Here is a 22,367-nt window from a genome sequence, read left to right on the forward strand (position 1 = left end):
AACATGCCACATGAGGTGCTTAGGGTATCATAAATGATGGAGAAGTACTATCAGTTTTGTTAGAGTTAGCACGAGTTCATATTTTAATTAAATTAGTCGGAAGTTATTCTTGCTGCCAAATGTGAAACTGAGGGAAACTTGAGATAAGAAGTATGTTAGAGGTTTTGGCAGTTATCTAAGGGTCTAAACAGGTAACAGAGGTAACTTAGAGCTTAAATTCCGGTGTGTATTACCTCAATGTGGGAGTCCCTTTTTATAGTCAAAATTGTCTGAGAAGAGTAGTTGGGAGTAGGTGGCGGCGATTGGCAATGATTGGTGATGGGTGGTTAAGATACGTCCGGCCGACGCCATGTGTTAGGGTCCGCAAGATGGTCAGGATACGCCTGGCTGACGCCACATGTCAAGATCTGTGGGTCGGCCAAATACTCCTACATTGCTTGCCCCCCACACTCGAGGTCGTAGCGATTGAGGTTGTTTGGTGGGTTGCATTGAGGCCTCAGCTGTAGAGCTCTTCTCAGCGTCTAAAGGCAACTGCTCCTCTATTCACCCTTTAAGTCAGTAAAGAACCATCTCAGGCCGAGGGGTTGTGACCGTGGCTTGTGTGGGTGTAGGCTGTCCATGCTCATTGTTCTTGCCTCGCACGGGTGTTGATATCTCCCATCAGATGTTCGTACGTAGGACAGACACCGTATGTCCATACGTAGGACAGGTATCAAGGTCGACTAAATGAGGCCATGCACGAGAAGGTGCAGCGGGTCCGGTTTGACGTATCCTTGAGCCAGAGTCAATGGACGAACCAGCCCCGTCTCTTGCCATCATTTCGTCTCTCGAGTTGGGTTCGAGCTGTTATAGAGCACAATTTTTTAGTGGAAATTTTTATTTACTATTCATGCATAATTTCCATATTCTAGACAGAATATCTATTAACTAGTTGATTTTGATGAGTAATCTATTTTGTTTGTCATACCGTATCAACACTAAGTTTATTTCTTTCTTATAGTTTCTTTTTCCTGCTTAGTTTGTCTATTTTTCATAATAATAGCATGTAGGACCTCTTTCTTTCTTTGCAACATGTTTCTTTTTGTTATATTTTTCGTTTCCATTCTGTGTGTTTTCAATTTAACGAGATCAATAAACATGGTAATGCAAAATTTTCTTTTTCATTTTAGAGACATACCAGTGTAACTACCATTTTAGGTGAAGTACTTATGCGTTTGGATTATTTTATACTAAACTCAACTTAACTAACCCTATTTGATTCGAACTATTTGTCCCTCAGTACACAAACCCTATTTGTTCCATGCACCAATACATAGATTAGCTACCCTATTTTATGTTTTCATTCAAACCCACTCTATGTCCTCTTCCAAATCAAATGTCATTAAACATTGTTCATTGTTTGGCATGCTAATTTTACAATTTGAGATCTGTTCATTGTAGTTTTGTTATGGTGGGCATTAGGGGCAGAGCGAGGAATTGTTTGTAAGGGGAGCCAAAACCTGAAGTGAATTGGAATGAGGAGAATAAATATGGATGGACCCATGGGAGGGCAACCATTAGGGTGGGGAGTGGGGATCTTGTTGGAAGGAAGCTCACTCAACTCATTTACTGAACACGCTTATTTGCTTCAAGTTCTAGTTGTCACTATGCATATCATAGAATTTAAAATTATTTGTTGTGAATGCTTTCACTGACCACATGCTAATGCATATAGCCACATATGTTTAGAGCTCATGGGATTAGTTAAAACCTTTACAACCTCTACAACTCTAATTCCTTGGTCAACTCCATTCTCTGCTTATTCATCATCATCTACTCTAGCTTTGATTTCTCTACTTTCTCATACACTTCTCTACTTCATTCGTCAAGTCACCCAAGTTGGTCCACTCCCGCTATTTTAAATGAGGTTGTTGCAATGATCTGTAAAAGACATTGGGGTAGTCCAGATTATGTATTGTTGTCAAGATCAGATCATCTATGTAGTCGAAGAAAAGTCATTTGGTTTGGTGATGACACAAGCGATGCAATGGTCATAAATTCATAACTAAGTCATATAAGATAGTAAGAAAGCTTGTGAAGCATTTAACGACTACAAGCTAATGCATAGTCGATGATAAACATATAACTTTATCGATAATGGAAATGTAATACAAAGTTTAACGTCAACCTAGAAATCAAACTATTTTCCTTTTTCGGTGGTGGGTTAGTGGTTTGGGTCAAATTGATTAATCGATGATCTGATAGTTAAAAAATAAAAAAATACAAGTAATCAAAAGAACGTTTAAAAAATTTTATATTAATTATGTCAAACAAAAATTAAGTGTGATAAGTAAAAGTTATTTATATAATATAGATGAAATATATAATTTAAAACTTATGTGAAAAAAAAAGCTATTTTCTTATCTAAATGATGGGTCAATGATCCAACTTTTCAAAAAAAAAATTAATGATGTTATAATTGAATAATAAATATTTACAAAAAAGATAAAACACAAAAAAATTAAAAAGTACAGAATTTTAATTTGTCGAAAATATTTGGGAGCATTCCTAATGTTATGCATTCATCATATTAAATAAAAATTATTATTAAAATAAAAATTATTTTTATTTATGATAGAAATGGAATACAAAGTTTAATAATAATAATAATGATGATGATTGTCATTGTAATTTAAAATTTCTACGTGCAATGCATGTGCACATTTACTACAAACATTTAAGTTTATTTTTAATCATATTGTTAATTTTCAATTTTAATTTTAATTATGATATATATAAAATTCAATAATTAATATAAAGAAAATTTTCTAATATGCAACACACGTGCTTAATTATTATGAAGAAAACTTTCTCACATACAATGCACATTCTTAATTACTAGTCCTATTTGAAATTAAAAAATGAATAGAAGAGAGGATGAAGCAAAATAAAAAAAAAAGAAAAAAAGAAGACAAGAAATGAAAGCATGGAACACCAAAAACCATCATAAGAGTTGGTTTAAAGAAGATTTCAAAACTAAACTAACAGCTTGCCAACCCGCTTGTGTAGGGTGCACCTCGTCCCAAAAGAATGCTGCCTTTGGGTTCTTGCATACTTTATACTTCTTTGCTCCACTCTGATCAATACTTCCGCAAGAGTTTGAGGTGCCAATACCCACACAACATGGCTTCAGTGGATTGTGAAAGCTGAACTTCAGATTTCCTGTACATTAATGAACCACAATTTTACTCTACATGTCAACAACACTTCTAAGACTTAGACCGGACTGAAAACTAGAATGCTCATTATCCCATTCAATTTATGAAAACTGTCATTTAAGCAGGACCGAAAAAGGCCAGCGGTTCCTGGTTTCCATGGTCTGACCATCCGGTCCGTTCCAATTATTACAACATCATTAATGGGAAAACTCTCAATATAATGAATGATCAACTTCCCATTCCATGCATAGTCCTTTCTGGAGATTTTATATTCTACATTTCTGAAGTTAGAATTCAAACCTATTTGTGTAAACTTGAAGTGATGAGATCCAAATATAAGATATTAAAAGAGAATAATCAGTGAAAATAAAGAGTAATTAAGTTCAAAGTAGAGGATTCAACAAGACCTGAGTTCCTTTTCTTGAATACAGACATGAATGCTCTGTAGAGATCAAGAACTATGAATGTTGGGCTTTTCGTCTCCTTGTTCAATTTTCTCACAGCCAGCTTCAGCAAGTGATTATGGAGGTTGGCTGCCGCGTTTCCAGTTATGTTGCATTTTTTGTAAGAAGACAAGACTGCGAATCTAGGAAGACATCCCAACGGCTCAATAGCTATAACAGCTACTTTCTTCACTCCCATTCCATGAATTCTCTTTATATTCAAGGCTGTCTGATTAACCACCTTAGCAATGAAGGCCAGCAATTCCTATATTTTTTAGGAAATTTGGGAAGTTAGCAGGGTTAGCAGCAAATTCTATTTAATTGGTTGAGAGAGAGAGAGAGAGAGAGAGAGGTTCATGATCATCACCTGTTGGGTGTCATTTCTAGCGGAATACGCATAGTCATTGCCGGCAACTGATACCAGAGCAACGGATGAATTGAGATCAGTTTTAGTGTAGACTCCACTGTTGATGAGTTGCTGAAAGAAGTTGATCTGTGTGGTCATGTTTGGCGTTAGCCAAGCAAACATCGTATCGAAGACACCACTCCCTCCACAAGCAAAGTTTATCCCATGAGTTAGTGACTTATTTGGGGCAATTTTTGTCCATCTGTAAGCTATTGGGGTCTTGATTCCAATGGAGGAGGCTGTATGTTGCAGTCAAATGAATGAAAAAAAAGTTATGAGAAGATATCCAAAAAAGGAAACCAGAAAAATCTGCAGAATGTAGAAACTCAACATGTCTCTTGAATATTTTGTTCATTATTTTTGCATCAATTTATTACTTTAATTTCAGAGTGTTTCATATAATTATAAAAAATAATTCTACTTATGACTAGTTAATCGAGTCATAATTCACAGCAAAACTCAATTCCATGATCTTCTACGTTGAGTCTATGATCTTGTTTGAGTAATATATAAAAAGGGGGAAGCAACGGAACCAAAAAGCAAGTACAGAATATTCAGGGGATCGTTTGGGTGAGCTTACTTTGGAATTGCTTTAATTACTGTTGTAGGTAGAAAATAAAATACCCTCATAATTCACATTGGAAAAAAAAGAACACCTTTGAACATTAATGTGTTTAAGCTGAGGGTGGTCCACTACTAATACTTTGAGGCTATGTTTGGTTTTGATAGGAAAATAAGAAATGAGAACAAAAGCTGAAGAAAAGTTACCAAACTTCGTACGCTCGTGAAAAAATTCATTAGTTTGGAAGGAATACAAATACAAATATGTATTGTAAAGAACATTGTATTTTGTATGCATTTGCATTCACATTTATATTTGTACTCCTTCCAAACTAAGCCTAAGGTTCCATTTGGAAAGAGTGCAAACATTGGTTCGGTACATATGTTCACTCTGATTCAGTTTTATAGGTGTTTGAGAAGAATGCATGCGAGTATTGAAAATGACAGCAAATAAGAACTCCAAGACAAGTTTGCATTCAAAATGAGAGCAAAGTTTGCATCAAAAAAATGGATGCAAACTTTTACATTCAAAGTTGGTCAATGTATAAAAGGTAGATTCCATTCAGGAATTCCATTATTTGGCAAGAGCAGTCATTGCAAAACTAAACCAATTATGCATTTTTATGAACCAGATATATTTGTATTTGTACTGAACATTTTTGTATTTTCACCTTTCACAAATGGAGCCTAATTTCACTGGTTAATGGGGCGGTTCTATAGCTCATTTTGGCCAAAAGCATCAGTTAATTGGGACCTGCTGCCCTAGTAGGTCACCCAGTCAGCTACCCGGCTGTCCAAGTTTGACAACAATGTCAAAAGTTTTGGTTTTTTGGTTACTAGTGTAAGAGCATGTGTATGCAAGTATTAGGTATATTAAGTATTAATTATATATGATATATGATAATCGGATTATTATAACTTGTATAATCTTCATGGAACCCAATCCAAAAAAATGTATCCACTTTATATAGCAGAGATGAATCTCTGAAGAATCATCTTTTGTGAAGGGTTCTGATCTATACTCACCTGCACTAGACCCATTCAATTGAAATCACTGAAATGAGAAATCTCAATTCATATTAGAGAGAAGGGCTCATGCAACACACTCAATATAAGGTTGGTGATCGGGAAAGAAATGATAGGTCCTTGTGGGGTTCACCATTTTTATAGTGTGTTGCATTGCATGTGGATAGGGATGCAAATGTATCAGATTGGATTTGAATTAGGATATATCTAAATTCTATTCGATCTGTTTCGAAGATCTGATCGGATTTTATAAATACTGGTTCAAATTCGAATCCAATCAGGATGTCAGACATCTGAATCTGATCCAATTCGATTAAAAAACAATAATAATAATAAATAATTAAAAGGAAAAGGAAAAGAAAAAAATAACAGTTTAAATAAAGAAAACAAAAAATACAAGTATTTTTGAAACAATTTTCATCATCATCATATATATATATATATATACATGTTGCTTATAAAAAATTAAAAATGTAATATAAATAACATATTTATAAATTATATACATACATACGTGTATATATATATGTATTTATGTATATATATACTTTCCAATATGATAAGATGTAATCGAAATTTGATCCAATTTTTAATCATCCGAATATCTTATGTGATTCAATCTAAAAAATCCGAAATTACTTGGCTGGCCAAAATGGGCCACAAATGCAATACGCACTTTTTTTCAAAAAGCGCTTAAAAAGTCAAAATTTTGAATCGAACCCTTGTTCAAAACAGGCTTGTGAAGCAGAAAGATCTAACAGTAAAAAACTTTGGTAGCCTACGTCGTAGCTTCTTCAAGAGTTAAGAGCAGGTAGAGGACTAGAGAGATCGCTGCACAACTGACCTACAAAATCGGTAAGCACCCGACCGTCGGACCAACGGCCAGATGGTTCACCGGGAAATGAGATCCCATATGGTTGATTCCAGGATTCTGCAAATTTGGGGTTATTCCCAGTGTCAGCATAAGAGTCTCCAAAAACGAAAAGCTTGGAAGGACCGAGTCGGTGGTGGTTACGACGATGACGATGATGACGATGGTGATGATGATGATGAGATGAACTCTGAACCACTTGAATTCTTGCTGCGATATAAACACATTAGTTAACTCTATTTTATGGACAGAAACAAATTAATAAGAAAATCCAGCTCATCTATTTTCTAATACCAGCCAATAGAACCCAAAAGAAAATTATATGAAACAACAGAATGTACTTCCTTCGGCTTCCCATGTGAGCTAACAAGCTAGAGAGAGAGAAAGAGAGATCAACTGAACCTAGCTGCCTAGCTAGACATGCATGTACGTGATATACATGGGTGGTAGGGCTTGTGTCTAGTAAGGAGTCCGAATTGTTGGGTTTGTTTTTAATAGATGTAGTAGTCCATGCAAGTGGTTAAGAAGAAATAGGGGTCGTGGCTACATTTGGGGAGTTGGTTTTGGAGTCGGTTTCGTATTTTGATTTGAGTGTTCAATGACTGAAAGTTCCAGCTGCAAGAAAGTAGAAGTAGGCAGAATTTATTTGGAGTGCGAAATTCATTTTCTCTGCTGTAAATGCAGGGGATTGCAAATGGACTGAGCGCATATTCTGGTTAATTTTTGCGTTAGGTTTGATTTTATCTTTATTTGTGAGAAATAAAATAAAATGTAAGATGGTGGGGCCGGGCCCTAATTTATGTACAGTTGAATGGAATTATGTTAAAGAGAAAGGGTCCACACACTTTATTGGTATAGAACGCTGACATATGTATTCAGTTGTGCCCGGATGGTGTCGTTTGCTCAAGAGGAGTAAGGTAAGACATGACATAGTATCCATTTTATACAAGAGAGAAGGTGATACAAATTTTGTCGTAAGTTTATAGATGCAAAATTTGTCAATGAAATGAATACAATTGAGATAAAAAGTGTAAATTATACCACAAAAATATAATGTTGGGAAATGGGGTCACAAAAATTTTGAGGAAAAGCGTTGAGGTGTATTTAAAGACATCATCCTTAAAACATTATTTGCCCATACTCAATTTCATGTCATTAGTAGCAAGTTTCTATGCTCTCCTCCCTATAATTCAAGTAGTATAAACAAGATACCTCTTAAATGTTCATGTTAAGTTCAATAAACTTTCAATGTGGGATAAGGCTTGAAATATGAGAAAACAAGGATTTCGATGTAAACTTTAAAACTGGTTTTCAAAGTGCAAGTATCAGTGTTCTTAATTATATAATTAACCAACCAAACACTCGATGAATTTAATTAATGTCTAATGACATTAAAATCCAACATATAATAATGTAAGAACATAAACATGTAAACTGCCTCAAACTTGGTTTAATCCACCGAAATGAACCAAGTCATTGGGCCAGGTCCAATAATCATCCTAGTTTACCAAGCAGTAACTATTTAGAATTAGAATGGATTGTAGTAGTATAAGAACAAACTAGCGGTTAGCAATTGGCCATGCCAGATGACATGACATGATTCCAGGAAGTTCATTCTTCAAAAAAAGATAAAGGAACTACAATCGCTTGGTTCATTAGACTCGTCTGGGGTCTCACCACCATTAGATTTGGCCATTTCCCTTGAACCTGTAGAGAAGCCAGACCACTGTCTCATCCATGCCGATGGACTTACACGTGGACACAATGCTAAATTGAATATAAAATTTGTATCTAATTCAGATTATTTGCACTGCAAATCTTGAAGACTGCTTTCACTAGAAGCAAATTACTTCCCTTTCTCACAGTCACTAATTAGATGAAATTAGAAACAATGGCAAGAGCAGCAAATGCCAAAGGCAACATGGCCGATGGTGCAAAGTATAACACAAAGACAATATAATAAGAGCTCCCTCGTTGTATGCATGTAGGTTAACACCAGTTACACCACTATTTTCTATTCTTTTTCATTCTATGAAACACCACTCTAAAACTGATTTTGATTTTAATACAAAAACCAAAATTACAGTTTTTTCAGTAAGAATACATTTTTCTAGTTTTTTTTTTTGTATTGAAAAATGAAAATAAATTTGTTTTCTCAATTGTTTTATACTCAAAATGGAAGAAAAGTTTACTTCTTCGAAGTTGGTCAATGTAAAAAATGTTGATTCCAACATCGAGAAAATTGCGTTTACACCCATCACAATTAAATTTAATACTTCAGATTGTAAGGTTGTGATTGGTTGCAATGCAAATAAATTTGCACTGCTGCGAAACTATGACTGCAAATGATTTGAGTGTAAATTCTGACTTATTTTTGTTTCAAATTTTAGTTTATTTTGTTTGATTGCAGTACAAATGAAGTAAAGTAAGACATAAAATAGAATAAAGTAAAACCTAAAACAAAATTAAATGAGAATTTGCATTTTTTTCATTTGCACTCCCATGCATTTGTACTAATGCAAATAAATTTGCACTGCAACCAAACACACCTAAATACCCTCATCAAAGAAACTTTTTTATTTGTTCATATTAGTAGTTCAGCAAATTAAACCCATACGTGAGGTAATAACTTCACTCTAACTAGTTTTATGTGGAATCCAAATTTCATGGAAAATGTACTTCTAAAGGGGTGTTCGTTTTATAGATTTTGAGAGGGAGAAAAGTTGATCAATGGGATTGTGAATCTCATTGACCAAAAAACCCTTTCTCTTTTTCAGATATATGTAGGTACCAGAGAAAGTTGTTAATTTGTTGGATCGTTTTGATTTCTTATTCAGTTATTATTCTATTTGATCTAATTAATCCAATTCATTTTTGGTGATGGTGATAATATCGGGATTTGGCATGATGCATGGGTGCCTACCTTTCCCGGTTTTACCATATATATCAGCTCAACTAATCCCATTTCTCACAATTCATAGAGGTAGTGGAAATGTATATCTCTTATGGGAGTTGTTTGGGGAATATGTGCCAAAATAGATACTACTTATATATAGGGGCATTAAGAGATGCAGGGAATGGTGGTGATTATTAATCCATTTGGCTCATACATAGCATTGATGGAACCAAACAGCACCATATATAAACATTTTTTCAAAATCACAAAAAAAAAAACGCAATGAACCAAACACCTCCTTAGTGTTTGGAAGGAGAATGAAACCAATTCTCTAATTCTAGCACAAAAAAAAAAAAAAGGAAAAGTCCAACTCATTCTGCCCCACAAAACCAATGGGATCAATATATTAACAACAAAAAAGTATAGAACAATATGCATTGTTAAAACCAATTTCAAATAGAAGAGGAGGATGAAAAAGAAAAACAGAAAACATGGAACACCGAGATTTACTGTTAATGAGACATGGATAGATCTTGATTAATTATTAAACGAATTGGTTCAAAGAAGATTTCAAAGATAAACTAACAGCTTGCCAACCCGCTTGTGTAGGGTGCACCTCGTCCCAAAAGAATGCTACCTTTGGGTTCTTGCATACTTTATACTTCTTTGCTCCGCTCTGATCAACAATTCCGCACGAGTTTGAGGCGTCTATACCCATGCAACATGGCTTCAATGGATTGCCAAACCCAAACTTTAGATTTCCTGTACATTAATGAACCACAACTTTTACTCATACTTGATTATTTAACAATGTTGACAAATTTCAAGCAGCAAACTGGTAGAGTCTGCGATTTCTTGCCCAATTTTGGCTTAAATTGCATTCAACTTTGAAGACTTAATTAACCATTCGATTGATCGCTCGATTGCAAATCGGAACCAGATACAAATTTAGCATCTGATTCAGTTTTGAACCCAACTGTTTGTAACTATGATTTGCAGTCCTACCTGATATAAATTTTGTATATTTTTATTTTTTTTTGTCTCATTTGCACCATTTTCTTTCATATAAAGTGGGGCCAATTCATTTTACTTGTCAGAAAACTATTTGTTAGAATACTAAGGTTGGTTATAACCAACCAACAGCTGTAATCTGCCACGTGGTCATGTGGGCAAAGTCGGTGACTCATCACCTCTCTCTCTCTTTTTATATATATATATATATAATACGAATGAGAAATTTTTGCTCTATTTTCTGTCTCGATACCATTCTTACATGGTATCAAAGCGGCAATCCGCGTCCCCTTGCTTCCTCTGCATTCCTCGTTTCTTTCCTACACATCTTGATCTGGTTTGAGTTCGGTGGTTCTTGATTAAGTCGTGCTTCCTTTGCTCAACGATTCTTAATCCGGTCATCTCCCTGCAACTCTTGACTCAACCGCGATCAGTGCTTTCTTGATTGAGCTATTTCTCTACAACTGTTCTTGCTTTTTTCATGGAGACTGAACACAAATCTCCTTATTTTCTTTCTTCTTCGTACAGTCCAAGAATGATGCTTGTGTCTTGTCCTCTCACCGGCGACAATTATCCCATGTGGCAAAGAGCAATGATCAATGAAAGCAAAGAACAAATTAGTTTTTTGTTGATGGATCTCTGCCAAAACCGGTAGCTGGTGCTCCAGAATTCAGTGCTTGGACCAAATGCAATGCAATGGTCATTGCGTGGATCTTCAACTCCTTAGCAAAGGAAGTTTACAACAGTGTAGCATTCATCGACATAGCAGTAGAAATCTAGAAAGAGCTCCAGGATCATTTTTCATAAGGAAACATCCCTCATATATACGAATTGAAGCGAGACTTGGCACTGCTGTGTCAAGACGATCTCACTATCAGTGCATATTTTACAAAAAAACTTAAGACACTTTGGGACGAACTAATTTCTCTCAGACTCCATCAATTTTTTATGGGTCTCAACGAATGATTTAATACGATTCAATCAAACATTCTTGGCTTTGAGCTTTTGCCTACCTTAAAAAAGGCCTATGCCCTCATAATACAAGAGGAGCGTCACCAACAAATGATGGTTCCCCGTTCTTTGCAACCTTAAGCTGCAACACTCATGGCTAGGGATAAAGGTACTGGGATGTCACGACCAAAACTTCGGTGTGACCATTGCAAAAAAGAACAGCCACACCAAGGATCGATGTTATGCTCTCTTTGGTTATCCTCCAAACTGGAATCGGCGCCGAAATGACAAAACGCCAACTGATGACTCTAATAAAACCACCCGAACTACTACTCTTACAATTATAAATAATACAAACCAACCAAACACATCAATGAATCAGAACTCACCGGTGGTTGCCCTAACTATGAACCAATACACTCAATTGATCTCTCTCTTGAATAGAGAATCAATTGACTTTGCAGCCTCAGTCTCTGCTGGTAAGAATACTACTCCTGCCATTGAATGGATTATTGGCAGTGGTGCTTCAGACCACATGGTGTCAAATGATGCCTGGTTTGATAACTCAGTTACTGTCACACCCACAAGCATCTGTCTTTTAGATAGATCACTGACCCGCACAAATTTGCATGGATCCATCACCATTGGGTCATATATCCTTCAAGATGTTATGCATCTTCCGACATTTCATTGCAATTTTTTGTCTGTAAGCAAGATTACACAATACCTAAATTGCATTGCCATTTTCTTGCCACATTATTGCATTCTTTAGGACCCAGTCTCGAAGACTATGATTGGGACAGGTGAGCTCCACAATGGGTTATACTATTTCAAATTCCACCACTCCACCACCATTGGTCATTCGATTAGTGTTCATCAATCCACCACTATTAGTTCTTCAATTTGGCATATGCGTTTGGGGCACGCCTCTCAATCTCGTTTATCTCTCATTCATAGGATCTCCATTTCTGATTTGAAGCTATGTTGTGATACATGCCATTGGGCCAAACAAGCTCGTTTTCCATTTCCGATTAGTAGCACTCGTAGTAAAGAACCTTTTTCTTTAGTACATTGTGATATATGGGGAGGCTACAAAACCCCCTCTCATTATAGTGCTAGATATTTTCTTACCTTGGTAGATGATAACACAAAATGTATTTGGGTATACCTATTAAAGCGTAAGTCAGAGGCTGGTCAATACTTGATTTCTTTTTGTGCAATGGTCACTAGATAGTTCAATGCTTTTGTTAAACAAATTCGTAGTCATAATGGCTCTAAATTCTTGTCTGGGCCGGTTCAATATTATCTTGCTTCACAAGGGATACTGCACCAAACCTTATGTGTGGACACACCCCAACAAAATAGGGTGGCAGAAAGAAAACACCGTCATCTATTAGAGGTGGCACGGGCATTAATGTTTCAAACCTCCCTTCCCATTGCCTTTTGGGGAGAATGTCTACTCACTACAACCTATATCATAAACCTACTACCCACCCCATTACTATCTAATGTCTTTCCATATGAAGCCTTGTTTCACAAATCCCCATCCTACCATCACCTATGGGTTTTTGGCTGCCTATGTTATGCCCAATTACAACCACGTCCACATGACAAACTTGCCCCTCGAGCCCATCCTTGTGTCTTTGTGGGCTACCCACATGGTCAACGTGGCTACAGAGTTTACAACCTAGAAACTCTTAAAATCTTCACCACAAGAGATGCCATTTTTTATGAGAATCATTTCCCATTCAAGAATTGGCTATTACTTACCCAACCCAACACATCTGTCATTCCTCTACCACCTTTAGACGATTTTGATTACCCTAGCCCACCTACCACCATTGACACTACCCAACACCAAACCCAAACATGCCAACCTCCTATGATTGAACCAACTCAAGCCATCAATCCTACACCCTCAGCACAACTTCAACATAGTCACATTGACACACTTGAACCCACTACCCATCACCCATTGGACTCTCCATCATCACCCATCACTTACCCATGCCACAATACCATTGTCCCTGTTCATCTCCATGACTACATTTATCTACTTTCTCCTTCACTAGCCCAATCCCATCTAGCTTCCCTTCAAGATGAACCCAAGACCTACACCCAAGCAGCCAAAGACCCACGGTGGTGTCAAGCAATGGCCAATGAAGTTGCAGCTCTAGAACAAAACAACACTTGGTCCATTGTACCACTACCTCCTGGCAAGAAACCCATTGGGTCATAGTGGGTCTATCGCATCAAATACAAGGTTGATGGTACTATAGAGCGTTTCAAAGCATGGATTGTTGTAAAAGGTTACACTCAAATTGAAGGCCTTGACTATCATGACATTTTTGCTCCAGTGGCTAAAATCGCCACTATTCGATGTTACTTGCAATTGTAGCCATCAAAGGTTGGGATCTTCATCAGCTAGACGTGAACAATGTTTTTCTTCATGGAGACCTCCATGAAGAAGTCTACATGACCATTCCGCAATGCTTTGGGCATACTTTTCCCAACCACATTTGTAAATTGAACAAGTCTCTTTACAGCATCAAGCAAGCCTCCCAAATGTGGTTTGAGAAATTCACATTGACATTGTCATTGTCATCCTTGGGTTACAAGCAATCACCATCTGATCATTCTCTCTTCACACTTAAGTCCGAATGCTCCTTTGTTGTTGTTTTGGTCTATGTTGATGATGTCATCATTACAGGAAATGACACCACTCACATTTTCACTCTCAAGCAACACATAGATAGTCTGTTTGGGATCAAAGATTTGGGTCCACTTAAATTTTTTCTTGGACTAGATGTATCTAGATCAAGTGCTGGTATCTTTCTCAGTCAACAAAAGTATGCTCCTGACATCATCAGAGACACAAATATGATGGATTGCAAGTCTTGTTCTACACCCATGGAACCCCAAAGACATTTCACCAACACCTTCAGTCTAGCATATTCAGATCCAGCTCAGTATCGCCATTTGATAGGTTGACTTATCTACTTAATAGCAACAAGACCAAACATTTGTTTTGCTGTCAACTATTTAAGTCAATTCATGCAAGACCCCAAACAAGAACATTTTGATGCAGCTTTTCTTCTCAGCCTCCAGTCCTCTCCAACTCCATGGATTTTGTTATTCTGATTGGGCCAGCTGCCCCCTGACTCGTTGCTCCACCACAGGCTATTTGACTTTACTTGGAAATTCTCCTCTATCATGGAAGTCCAAGAAGCAGCACACTATCTCTCGCTCCTCTACTGAAACAGAGTATAGAGCCATGGCTGTTACTTCTTCTGAGTTAGTGTGGTTAAAGAGGATTCTTACTAAACTACAAGTCAATCTCTCCACACCTACTCTTCACTGTGATAGCAAAGCCGCATTACACATTGCTGCCAATCCCGTCTTCCATGAGCGCACCAAACACATTGAAATTGATTGCCACTTTACCCATAATCTCATCCAACGGGATGAATTGACAACCACTCATGTTTCTACCACGTCACAACCAGCAGATCTCTTCACCAAAGCTGTCTCCACAGGTCGTTTTTTTTTTCTCATTTGTCCAAGTTGGGCATCTAGGCTGCTCCAACTTGAGAGGGGGGTGTTAGAATACTAAGGTTGGTTATAACCAACCGACAGTTGTAATCTGCCACGTGGCCACGTGGGCAAAATCGGTGATTCATCACCTCTCTCTCTCTCTTTCTCTCTCTCTCTATATATATATACATCAATACAAATGAGAAATTCTTGCTCTGTTTCGATACCATTCTTACACTATTTGCACTACCATGCATTTACGTCAGTACAAAATAAAATTTTCACTACAAACAAATTAAGCCATTGGGAAAATTTTAAAAACGTGGCAAGAAACTCATAATCACACTATAAGAACCATGCCATGAAGACTTGGTTATAAGCATCATTTGAAAAGTTCAATCATGCAGAGTTCTTTGGATGGTTTTAGAAAGAATATTTATATAAATATATTATATAAATGGGATATTAATTTATGTTGATTTGGGTGTATTTCATAAAAGTTAAATCCAAATGTTATATCTGATATATGATTAATACTTTCCTTGCTCTTGTACTAATAACTATGAAAGTGTAAAGAAATTCCCGTGAAGATTTTATATTTTGCACTTTTGAAGCAATAGAAAACACAAATTTACATTCCAAATTTGAAGCCTAAATTCCAAAAAGGTCTTACTCCAATAAATTGAAAAAACATCTTTTCATTTACCACTTTATTAGGACAACAATTTTTCAATTAATAATAGTAGATAAATATATTCTAACTTTTCAAAAAAGTTGATTATAATTAGTGGTGGCAATTGGGCGGGTTGGGTTGGGTTTGGTTTGGGTTGAGTTTCAACCCAATTCATTTAACTCGCCAATCCGTTAATGACCCAGTTATATAAAATTAAATGGATTGGATTCAATCTAAACCCGCTTTAACCCAATCCAATCCGCCCAAACCCATTAATCTTATATTTATGTACTTAAAACAAAAAAACTAACTCCTTTTTAACAAATAAGTTAGTCATATAGTAGTCGCTATTTACACAAGTGGTGAAGGTTCAAATCACATTACATGCATGTTATGCTTATACAAGTAGCAAAGGCTGCAAAGCCATTTATGTTCAGGTTTCGAATTTGACGAACCACATAGGTTCAAGCCAGTCAGACCAACTTGAACTATCTAATTGGATTGTCTTCAAGGTAGTCACAATGAGTTCAAGAGTGGTTGAACCATTTAGATCCGGATCAGTCCAGTCAGACTAGACCCCACCCGAATCGGTTCAATCCGGTTGGATCAGACCAGTATGGTTCAGTTCGGTCGGGATAGACCCCGACCAGGCCGGTTCAATCCGGTCGGACCAGATCGGACTGGTTCAGTCAATGGTTGATTGATTTGGGTCGGCCCATATCAGGTTTGTGCACGGGTTTGGGGCTGAACCGATTGGCCCGAAGCAGGTCAAAAGAATTAAATCGGACCTGGCTGGATTCGGGTCGTGTTGAACAAATATGAACCAAACTGGACAATCCAAACCGGACAAAGCAAGTAGGGTGGTTTAGGGTTCGGACCCCACCCGGTCCGACCCATTTCGGATTCAGGTTGACCCGGATCAGCTTGTGTCGAGTCGAGCCGGACTATGTGAATAATAGTTGGACCGGACGACCCAAACCGGGCAAAGCAAGCGGTACTGAGCCATCCTGTCCGAGGTCTATTTCGGATTCAGGTCAACCCGGATCGGTATATGTTGGATCGGGTCAGATCGCATTGAACTGGTTTGGACTTGGGTCAAATTGATTTGGACTTATGTTGGGTGAAGTGTGTTGATTCAAGACAAAACTAAATTTAGTTAATAATTAATAAAAAATTAATGCATTAATTATAAATTATTTAATTCAAATGAAGAAAAGGCTAAGGAATTAATACTAATGCTTGTAATGATTAACCCAACGGTTATCCACAACCCAACCGATTTAAATGGGCGGATTGGGTGACGGGTTGATCACACAACCTGCCAAGTAAATGAACGGGTTGGGTGAATTAGATACTGGATGGATTGGGTGGATTCAGCGGGTTGGATGAAAAATTGCCACCCCTAATTATAATCAAAATGGATGAAGAATAATTTGTAGAGAAATAATTATTGAAAATAAAGAGTGAGTTAGTTCAAAGTAAAGAATCGTGACCTGAGTTCTTTTTGTCGAATGCAGACATGAATGCGCTGTTGAGATCAAGAAGTATGAATGTTGGGCTTTTCGTCTCATTGTTCAACTTTTCCACAGCCTGTTTCAGCAAGAGGTTGTGGAACCTCACAGCCGTGTTTTGAGTTTTATTGCATTGTTGGTAAGAAGACAACACTGTGCTTTGCGGAAGACACCCCAATGGAAGGAGAGCTATGACTGCTACTTTCTTCACACCCAGGCCATGAATGCGCTTTAGATTCAAAGTTGTTTGATTCACCACTGAAGCAATGAAGGCTGGCAAGCCCTATACTTGTGGAAAAAAAAGTGACAAAGCTAATAGAATTTTCTATTTCATTGATTGATGAAAGCACTGAATTGGCACCATATACTCTTGCTAAGCTCATTCTGAGGCAGACTGAAGGCCAAGCCTTGGGCCCAAAAGGCCAGGGTTGCTATCAAATAAAATTCGCACTTAGGATTTAGGATTGCTATCTCAAATTATATATATATATATATATAACATAACCTGCCAACAAAATATGTTCCAACAAACTACCAACATTATCTGACACTGTAAATCTTATACATGACGGGTCCCACTGTTTTAGTGGGCAACTCCATGAATTGGGCAAGCTGCATATATTGGATACTAAATTGGCCTATTGGGGCTAGCTACCCATTACTAGTCATATATATAATATAGTAAGTTCCCTAGAATTTGGACCATAGACCCTGGTAAATACTGTACCACGACACATGTTAAGTTGTTAATAAACCAAAAACTTGGACACCTAAACATTAGCTAAGAAAAGAATAAGAAGAAAAAAAAAATGGTTCTTATTAGTTATAAAAGATCACCTGTGCAGTGCCATTTCTAGCATTATAGGCACCATAGTCATTGCCGGCAACTGATACCAGAGCAACAGATGAGTTGAGATCGCGTTTACTATAGATTCCACTGTTGATGAGTTGCTGAAAGAAGTCGATCTGTGTGGTCATGTTTGGCTGAGAAACCAATGTATCAAAGACACCAGTCCCTCCATAAGCAAAGTTTATCCCATGACTTAGAGACTTTGGGGCAAATTTTATCCATCTATAAGGCATTGGGGACTTGATTCCAATGAAGGAAGCTGCAAAGTGCAGTCAAATGAATGAGAAAGAGAATTTTTGAGAAGATATCTAGAGAAGTAAAACGAGTGATGGCATGGATTATGGTGCTAGAATCTGTCCAAAGGCTATTTGGTAACAGCTGAAATGGCTGAACTGAATGACATTTTGTTTTGTCTCTTAGTGAAAAGTCATTAAAGTGTTTGCAAGCTCCTCAGTCCCAATCTGAAGTTGAGTTAATTACTATATCTTCAAAAATTTTACTATTTAATTATTTTATCTACTAGAAAACAAAAAAGTCATTCAGCCATTTAAGTTATTATCAAACGGCCCCTTGGATTGTTGAAGGCAAAACCCAATTGGAAGCATACAGAAAAATGTCGGTAAAAAACGGATTTGTGCACTCTTTTGACCCTAAAGACATAGTGGGATCCACGATATAAGGGAAGATAACATTACGAGAAAAAGTTGAGTATATCTTTTCATGGGCCCCACCTAGGGCAATAAGGCCAGGAATTGCATGTCATAATTCAGTAACATATCTCTAAAAATATTCTATGGAGAAATTAATTAAAAAGCTTACATTGGAATGGTTTTTATATCTTGCACAAGCCAGAAGATTCATGGAGAGTGTTGTATTTTATTTTGAATGAAGAAGTTGTGATCAATGTGAAGCCTCCTCCCAAATAAGGGTGTCACTGTATCGGTTTTGGATTGGACCAGTTCAGTCCCAAATCAATTTGGATGGATTAGATGGATCAATAAAACGTATTGAATTGGATCAATTCAGTTTAAAATATTTATTAAATTGGATTGGACCTGGTTCATCTGTAACAAATTTATATTGGATTGGGTTGGATTAAGCTAATATCTGGTCTATTGATATAAGATAAGAATATATGTGTCAATGAACCAAATTTAGGTTGAAACCAATCTAAATCAAAATGAATTTGAACAGATGGGATGGTTCAAACAATAAATTGGATCAATCCAAATTGGTTCAAAACATTCATTGGATTGGATTGGACCTGATCCATTTATAATGGACTCACACTGAACTGGATCGAATTGGACCAAATCCAGTCCAATTAACACACCTACTCCCAAATCAAGTTTCCAGATGTTCTTAATTTTTACATTATTATTTAACTTAGAAGTTAGAAGAGTCAACCTGGAACTAAGCTGGATTGGTTCAGTATTATTAGATTTCAAGTGCCATGCATAGATTGATTTTGATTTTACTATTAAGTAAGAAATCGACAGTGTTAAAAAAAAATGAAAAAAAGCTCAACTTGATAGATCAATATTTTTTTATTATCTACATCAATTTATTACTTTCATTTGGCAATTCTGGCCCCACTTAGAACAGTGTTTTACATATTCTAATGACCTTGCCAATTGAATTTGAATACTAAAATAAGGAAGAAGACCCAAAAAGCAAGTAAACAATAATTGGGAGATTGTCTAGATGAACTTTCTGGGAAGTGCTTTTATGTTGTAGGTAGAAAACTAATAAAAAAGAAAGAAAGAAGAGAAAAAAATGGTTAGGTAAAGTATCATATTCAGAAGTACTTTTTTTAAAAAGAATAAGATAAATGTTAAATCTGACTTTCAAGGTAAGAACAAAGAACAAAGATCTGCTTGCATCCTTGGGGCTTACAAGTGTACACATGTCCATCTAACAAAAATGTAAGTATAGGTAATACAGTACCTTATCAATCACATGAGAAAAGATACCAACACTTGACATGAACAAGTGTAAAGGCAGTAGCTAGTGCTAATTAAGGGTGCAACTTGGATTAACCATTTGGAAAAAAACAAAGGGTTGAATTTGTTTAGGGTTAGGGTTGAAAGAGACAGATTTCATATAAAGTAGGGGTTGGATGCAATGCAGACTGACCCGACCCAAACTATAAGGAAAGATGTTTATACCAGAGGTGGAGGGCAGATGATGATGGGTGAAGAGTGATTTATTATAAATTATTGCTATTATATGATACTCATGCATCATTTTTATATACACTGTGTGTGTGCATGAATAATTGATTATGATAGTATTTATTTATGCGTGTTTCTATATTTGGACCCAACTTGAACCCAACCTAACCAACCCGATTTAGATGGATTAGGTTTGCCAATCTCGGATATCAGATCAGGTTGAGTACTCAGGGGGGTCAGGATTGCTGTTTCAATGCATTGGGTTTGGCTAGAGTTAACCTAACCTCAACCTAAACCAATTTGGCCCAACCCAATCCAAGTTGTACCCTTTGGTGACAGTAGATCTTTGTCCTTATTCTTCAGAGCAGGATTATTATAGATATCCTTTGACATGCAACCGTGTAAAGCCAAAGGTGCAAATCTGTCATGATGATAGATAAAGATATTTTGAGAAAAGAGAGAAAATAATTGTCGGTAATAAATGGGCCCTTATATGGTAAGATCCAAATATTCAATCAGCCCAATTAGCTCCAGACTCTATATAGTTTGGGCCTGGATCTGGTTTTGGTGTTTTCCAATCATTTTGGTTCAGAATTGATTAACCCTAAAGAGATAAGTGCACATGGAATGCACTCTAGATAAGGTGGGTAGTAGGGGAAGACACGGTGGGTATAGGGTATTTATGGAGCCCACCGTGTCTGTGGTGGGCTACACATGGTCCTAGCCTGTTTGGAAGCATTCTCTTTTTTCAAACAAAGGAAAGAAAAGAAAAGAAAATTTGTGCAATTTTACAATGGTGCATTCAGTCGTTCACCCAAGGTTGCTCAAAACTTCAAAGGAAAAGGCAAACAAAACAAAAGGTGGTGGTCCAATGGAAGCAAAGTTAGCTTCTCTACTGCTGTATAGGGAATGACAGCAACTCGCAAGATTAAACTTAAACCCAAACCCATTATTCTGTAATGCTTATTAATGATCTTGTTTCTTACAACCTTCCATATTTTTTGGCCTACTGATCTTGTTTCTTTTGTTCAGTGTGGCTGGCCTGAGATTGTATCATTGTATGTCCGGCCGACACTATTTTAATGAATATTCTCACCAGTAACAGATCAGAAAGAGCTTTTCTTTTTCTTTCTTCAACCTTCTTGCGCTGGATGAAATATACAGTAAAGATGCAAAGCTAGGATTCCAATAATGATCATTCATTCATGAGAGAGAGAGAGAGAGAGACTGACCTACATAATCAGTCAGGACCCGCCCATCAGACCAACGACCGGACGGTTGACCGGGAAATGTGATCCCATATGGTGGATGCCACGACTTGGATACAGATTTGGGGTTGTTCCCGGTGTCGGCGTAAGAGTCTCCAAAAACGAAGAGCTTCGAAGGACCGGGCCGGTGGTGGTGATATGATGAACTCTGAACCACATGAATTCCTGCTGTGACATCACAGAATTATGGAGCATTAGTAGCGATGTCCGACGGACAAAAAACCAGGAGGAGAAGAAAATCCCGGCTCTGTACCAGTCAGAAGAACAAAAACCGAGAAAAATAGATGAAACAACATAGTATGCTTGTCTTGTTTCCCCATGCGAGCAGAACTGCACTGCAGAAGCGTGGAGAGGTAGAGAGAGAGGGGGGGGGGGGGGGGGACTAGTGGAGTTAGTGGAGGAAGAGAGAATCCTGTTTATTTGTCATAGGGGTGTATGTATGGGCCCCTCAATTGGGATGAAGTGATGAACCTCACGATGAAAGAGATGCCACCTACCGGCTACCGCAAGCAAAGAGGAGTAGGGGACCCACCATCTTTTGGATCTTATTTATGTGATCTCTGGCAAATAAACAAGTAGACATCAATCATAATCTCTAGATTATTTTTTAATCCAATCAATTGTAGGGCCAAGTTTAGGATGGCCCAGATCAACTAATCATGCATGGACATTAATTCGGCAGCTTAGGAGGGCTGGTTCCTGACCTGCAGGTGCAGGACTCCCATAAATTATGCATCTCAAAGATTTAGAGGGTAAGCAAATGGGTAGAGTAGTTTTTGAGTTTTTTATGTTTGTCATGTCACCGTTGTAAAGCTTTCTGTTGGCTAGTTTCGTTGTAATTTTTATCTTTTTGTTTTAATAAAATTCTTATTTTTAAAAGCAAATGGAAAAAAAAAACAAATTCTTATTATTGGGAAAAAAAGCAAATGGATAGGTTATATCAATAACCGAATGAAATCAACCTCGAATCAGTTTTAAATTTTTAAATTGATCCT

At 37.1% G+C, this 22,367-nt stretch overlaps 2 protein-coding genes across 4 annotated transcripts; both read right to left on the reverse strand.

Annotated features, from left to right (window-relative positions):
• Positions 1–2,854: 2,854 nt before the first annotated feature.
• On the reverse strand, positions 2,855–7,252 carry LOC104607756 (GDSL esterase/lipase At5g03610-like). Its single transcript, XM_010273448.2, has 5 exons — positions 6,799–7,252; positions 6,478–6,714; positions 4,008–4,285; positions 3,605–3,905; positions 2,855–3,201 (listed from the first exon to the last, which is right to left on the reverse strand). The coding sequence occupies exons 1-5, from the start codon at positions 6,860–6,862 to the stop codon at positions 2,984–2,986; spliced, it is 1,098 nt and encodes a 365-aa protein (XP_010271750.1). The 5' UTR covers positions 6,863–7,252; the 3' UTR covers positions 2,855–2,983.
• A 2,522-nt stretch (positions 7,253–9,774) lies between these two features.
• On the reverse strand, positions 9,775–21,743 carry LOC104607720 (GDSL esterase/lipase At5g03610-like). 3 transcript variants are annotated; one of them, XM_010273418.2, is made up of 5 exons: positions 21,626–21,743; positions 21,337–21,537; positions 17,918–18,189; positions 17,063–17,363; positions 9,775–10,162 (listed from the first exon to the last, which is right to left on the reverse strand). In XM_010273418.2, exons 1-5 carry the CDS (start codon positions 21,690–21,692, stop codon positions 9,945–9,947), a joined length of 1,059 nt encoding a protein of 352 aa, XP_010271720.1. In that variant the 5' UTR covers positions 21,693–21,743; the 3' UTR covers positions 9,775–9,944. The 3 variants fall into 3 exon arrangements, with proteins under 3 accessions (XP_010271720.1, XP_088753105.1, XP_010271719.1); XM_088896979.1 differs by having other exon boundaries at positions 17,063–17,285; positions 21,337–21,540; positions 21,626–21,742; XM_010273417.2 differs by having other exon boundaries at positions 21,337–21,540; positions 21,626–21,742.
• Between the last annotated feature and the right edge of the window lie 624 nt (positions 21,744–22,367).

This window comes from Nelumbo nucifera, chromosome 2 (genome assembly GCF_055504915.1).
Source record: "Nelumbo nucifera cultivar China Antique chromosome 2, China Antique-T2T, whole genome shotgun sequence".
NCBI lineage: Eukaryota > Viridiplantae > Streptophyta > Magnoliopsida > Proteales > Nelumbonaceae > Nelumbo > Nelumbo nucifera.

Bases quoted from the DNA above. Each gene is read 5' to 3' on its own strand.
- LOC104607756 (XM_010273448.2), bottom strand. From the start codon at position 6,862: ATGGGAAGCCGAAGGAAGTACATTCTGTTGTTTCATATAATTTTCTTT. The intron at 4,286-6,477 runs GTCAGTTGTGCA...TGCAACATACAG, and splicing joins GGTGCTTACCGATTTTGTAG to CCTCCTCCATTGGAATCAAG. The intron at 3,906-4,007 runs GTGATGATCATG...TAAAAAATATAG, and splicing joins CTAGAAATGACACCCAACAG to GAATTGCTGGCCTTCATTGC.
- LOC104607720 (XM_010273417.2), bottom strand. From the start codon at position 21,692: ATGGGGAAACAAGACAAGCATACTATGTTGTTTCATCTATTTTTCTCG. The intron at 21,541-21,625 runs GTACAGAGCCGG...GTGATGTCACAG, and splicing joins GGTTTTTGTTCTTCTGACTG to CAGGAATTCATGTGGTTCAG. The intron at 17,364-17,917 runs GTGATCTTTTAT...CCACAAGTATAG, and splicing joins CTAGAAATGGCACTGCACAG to GGCTTGCCAGCCTTCATTGC.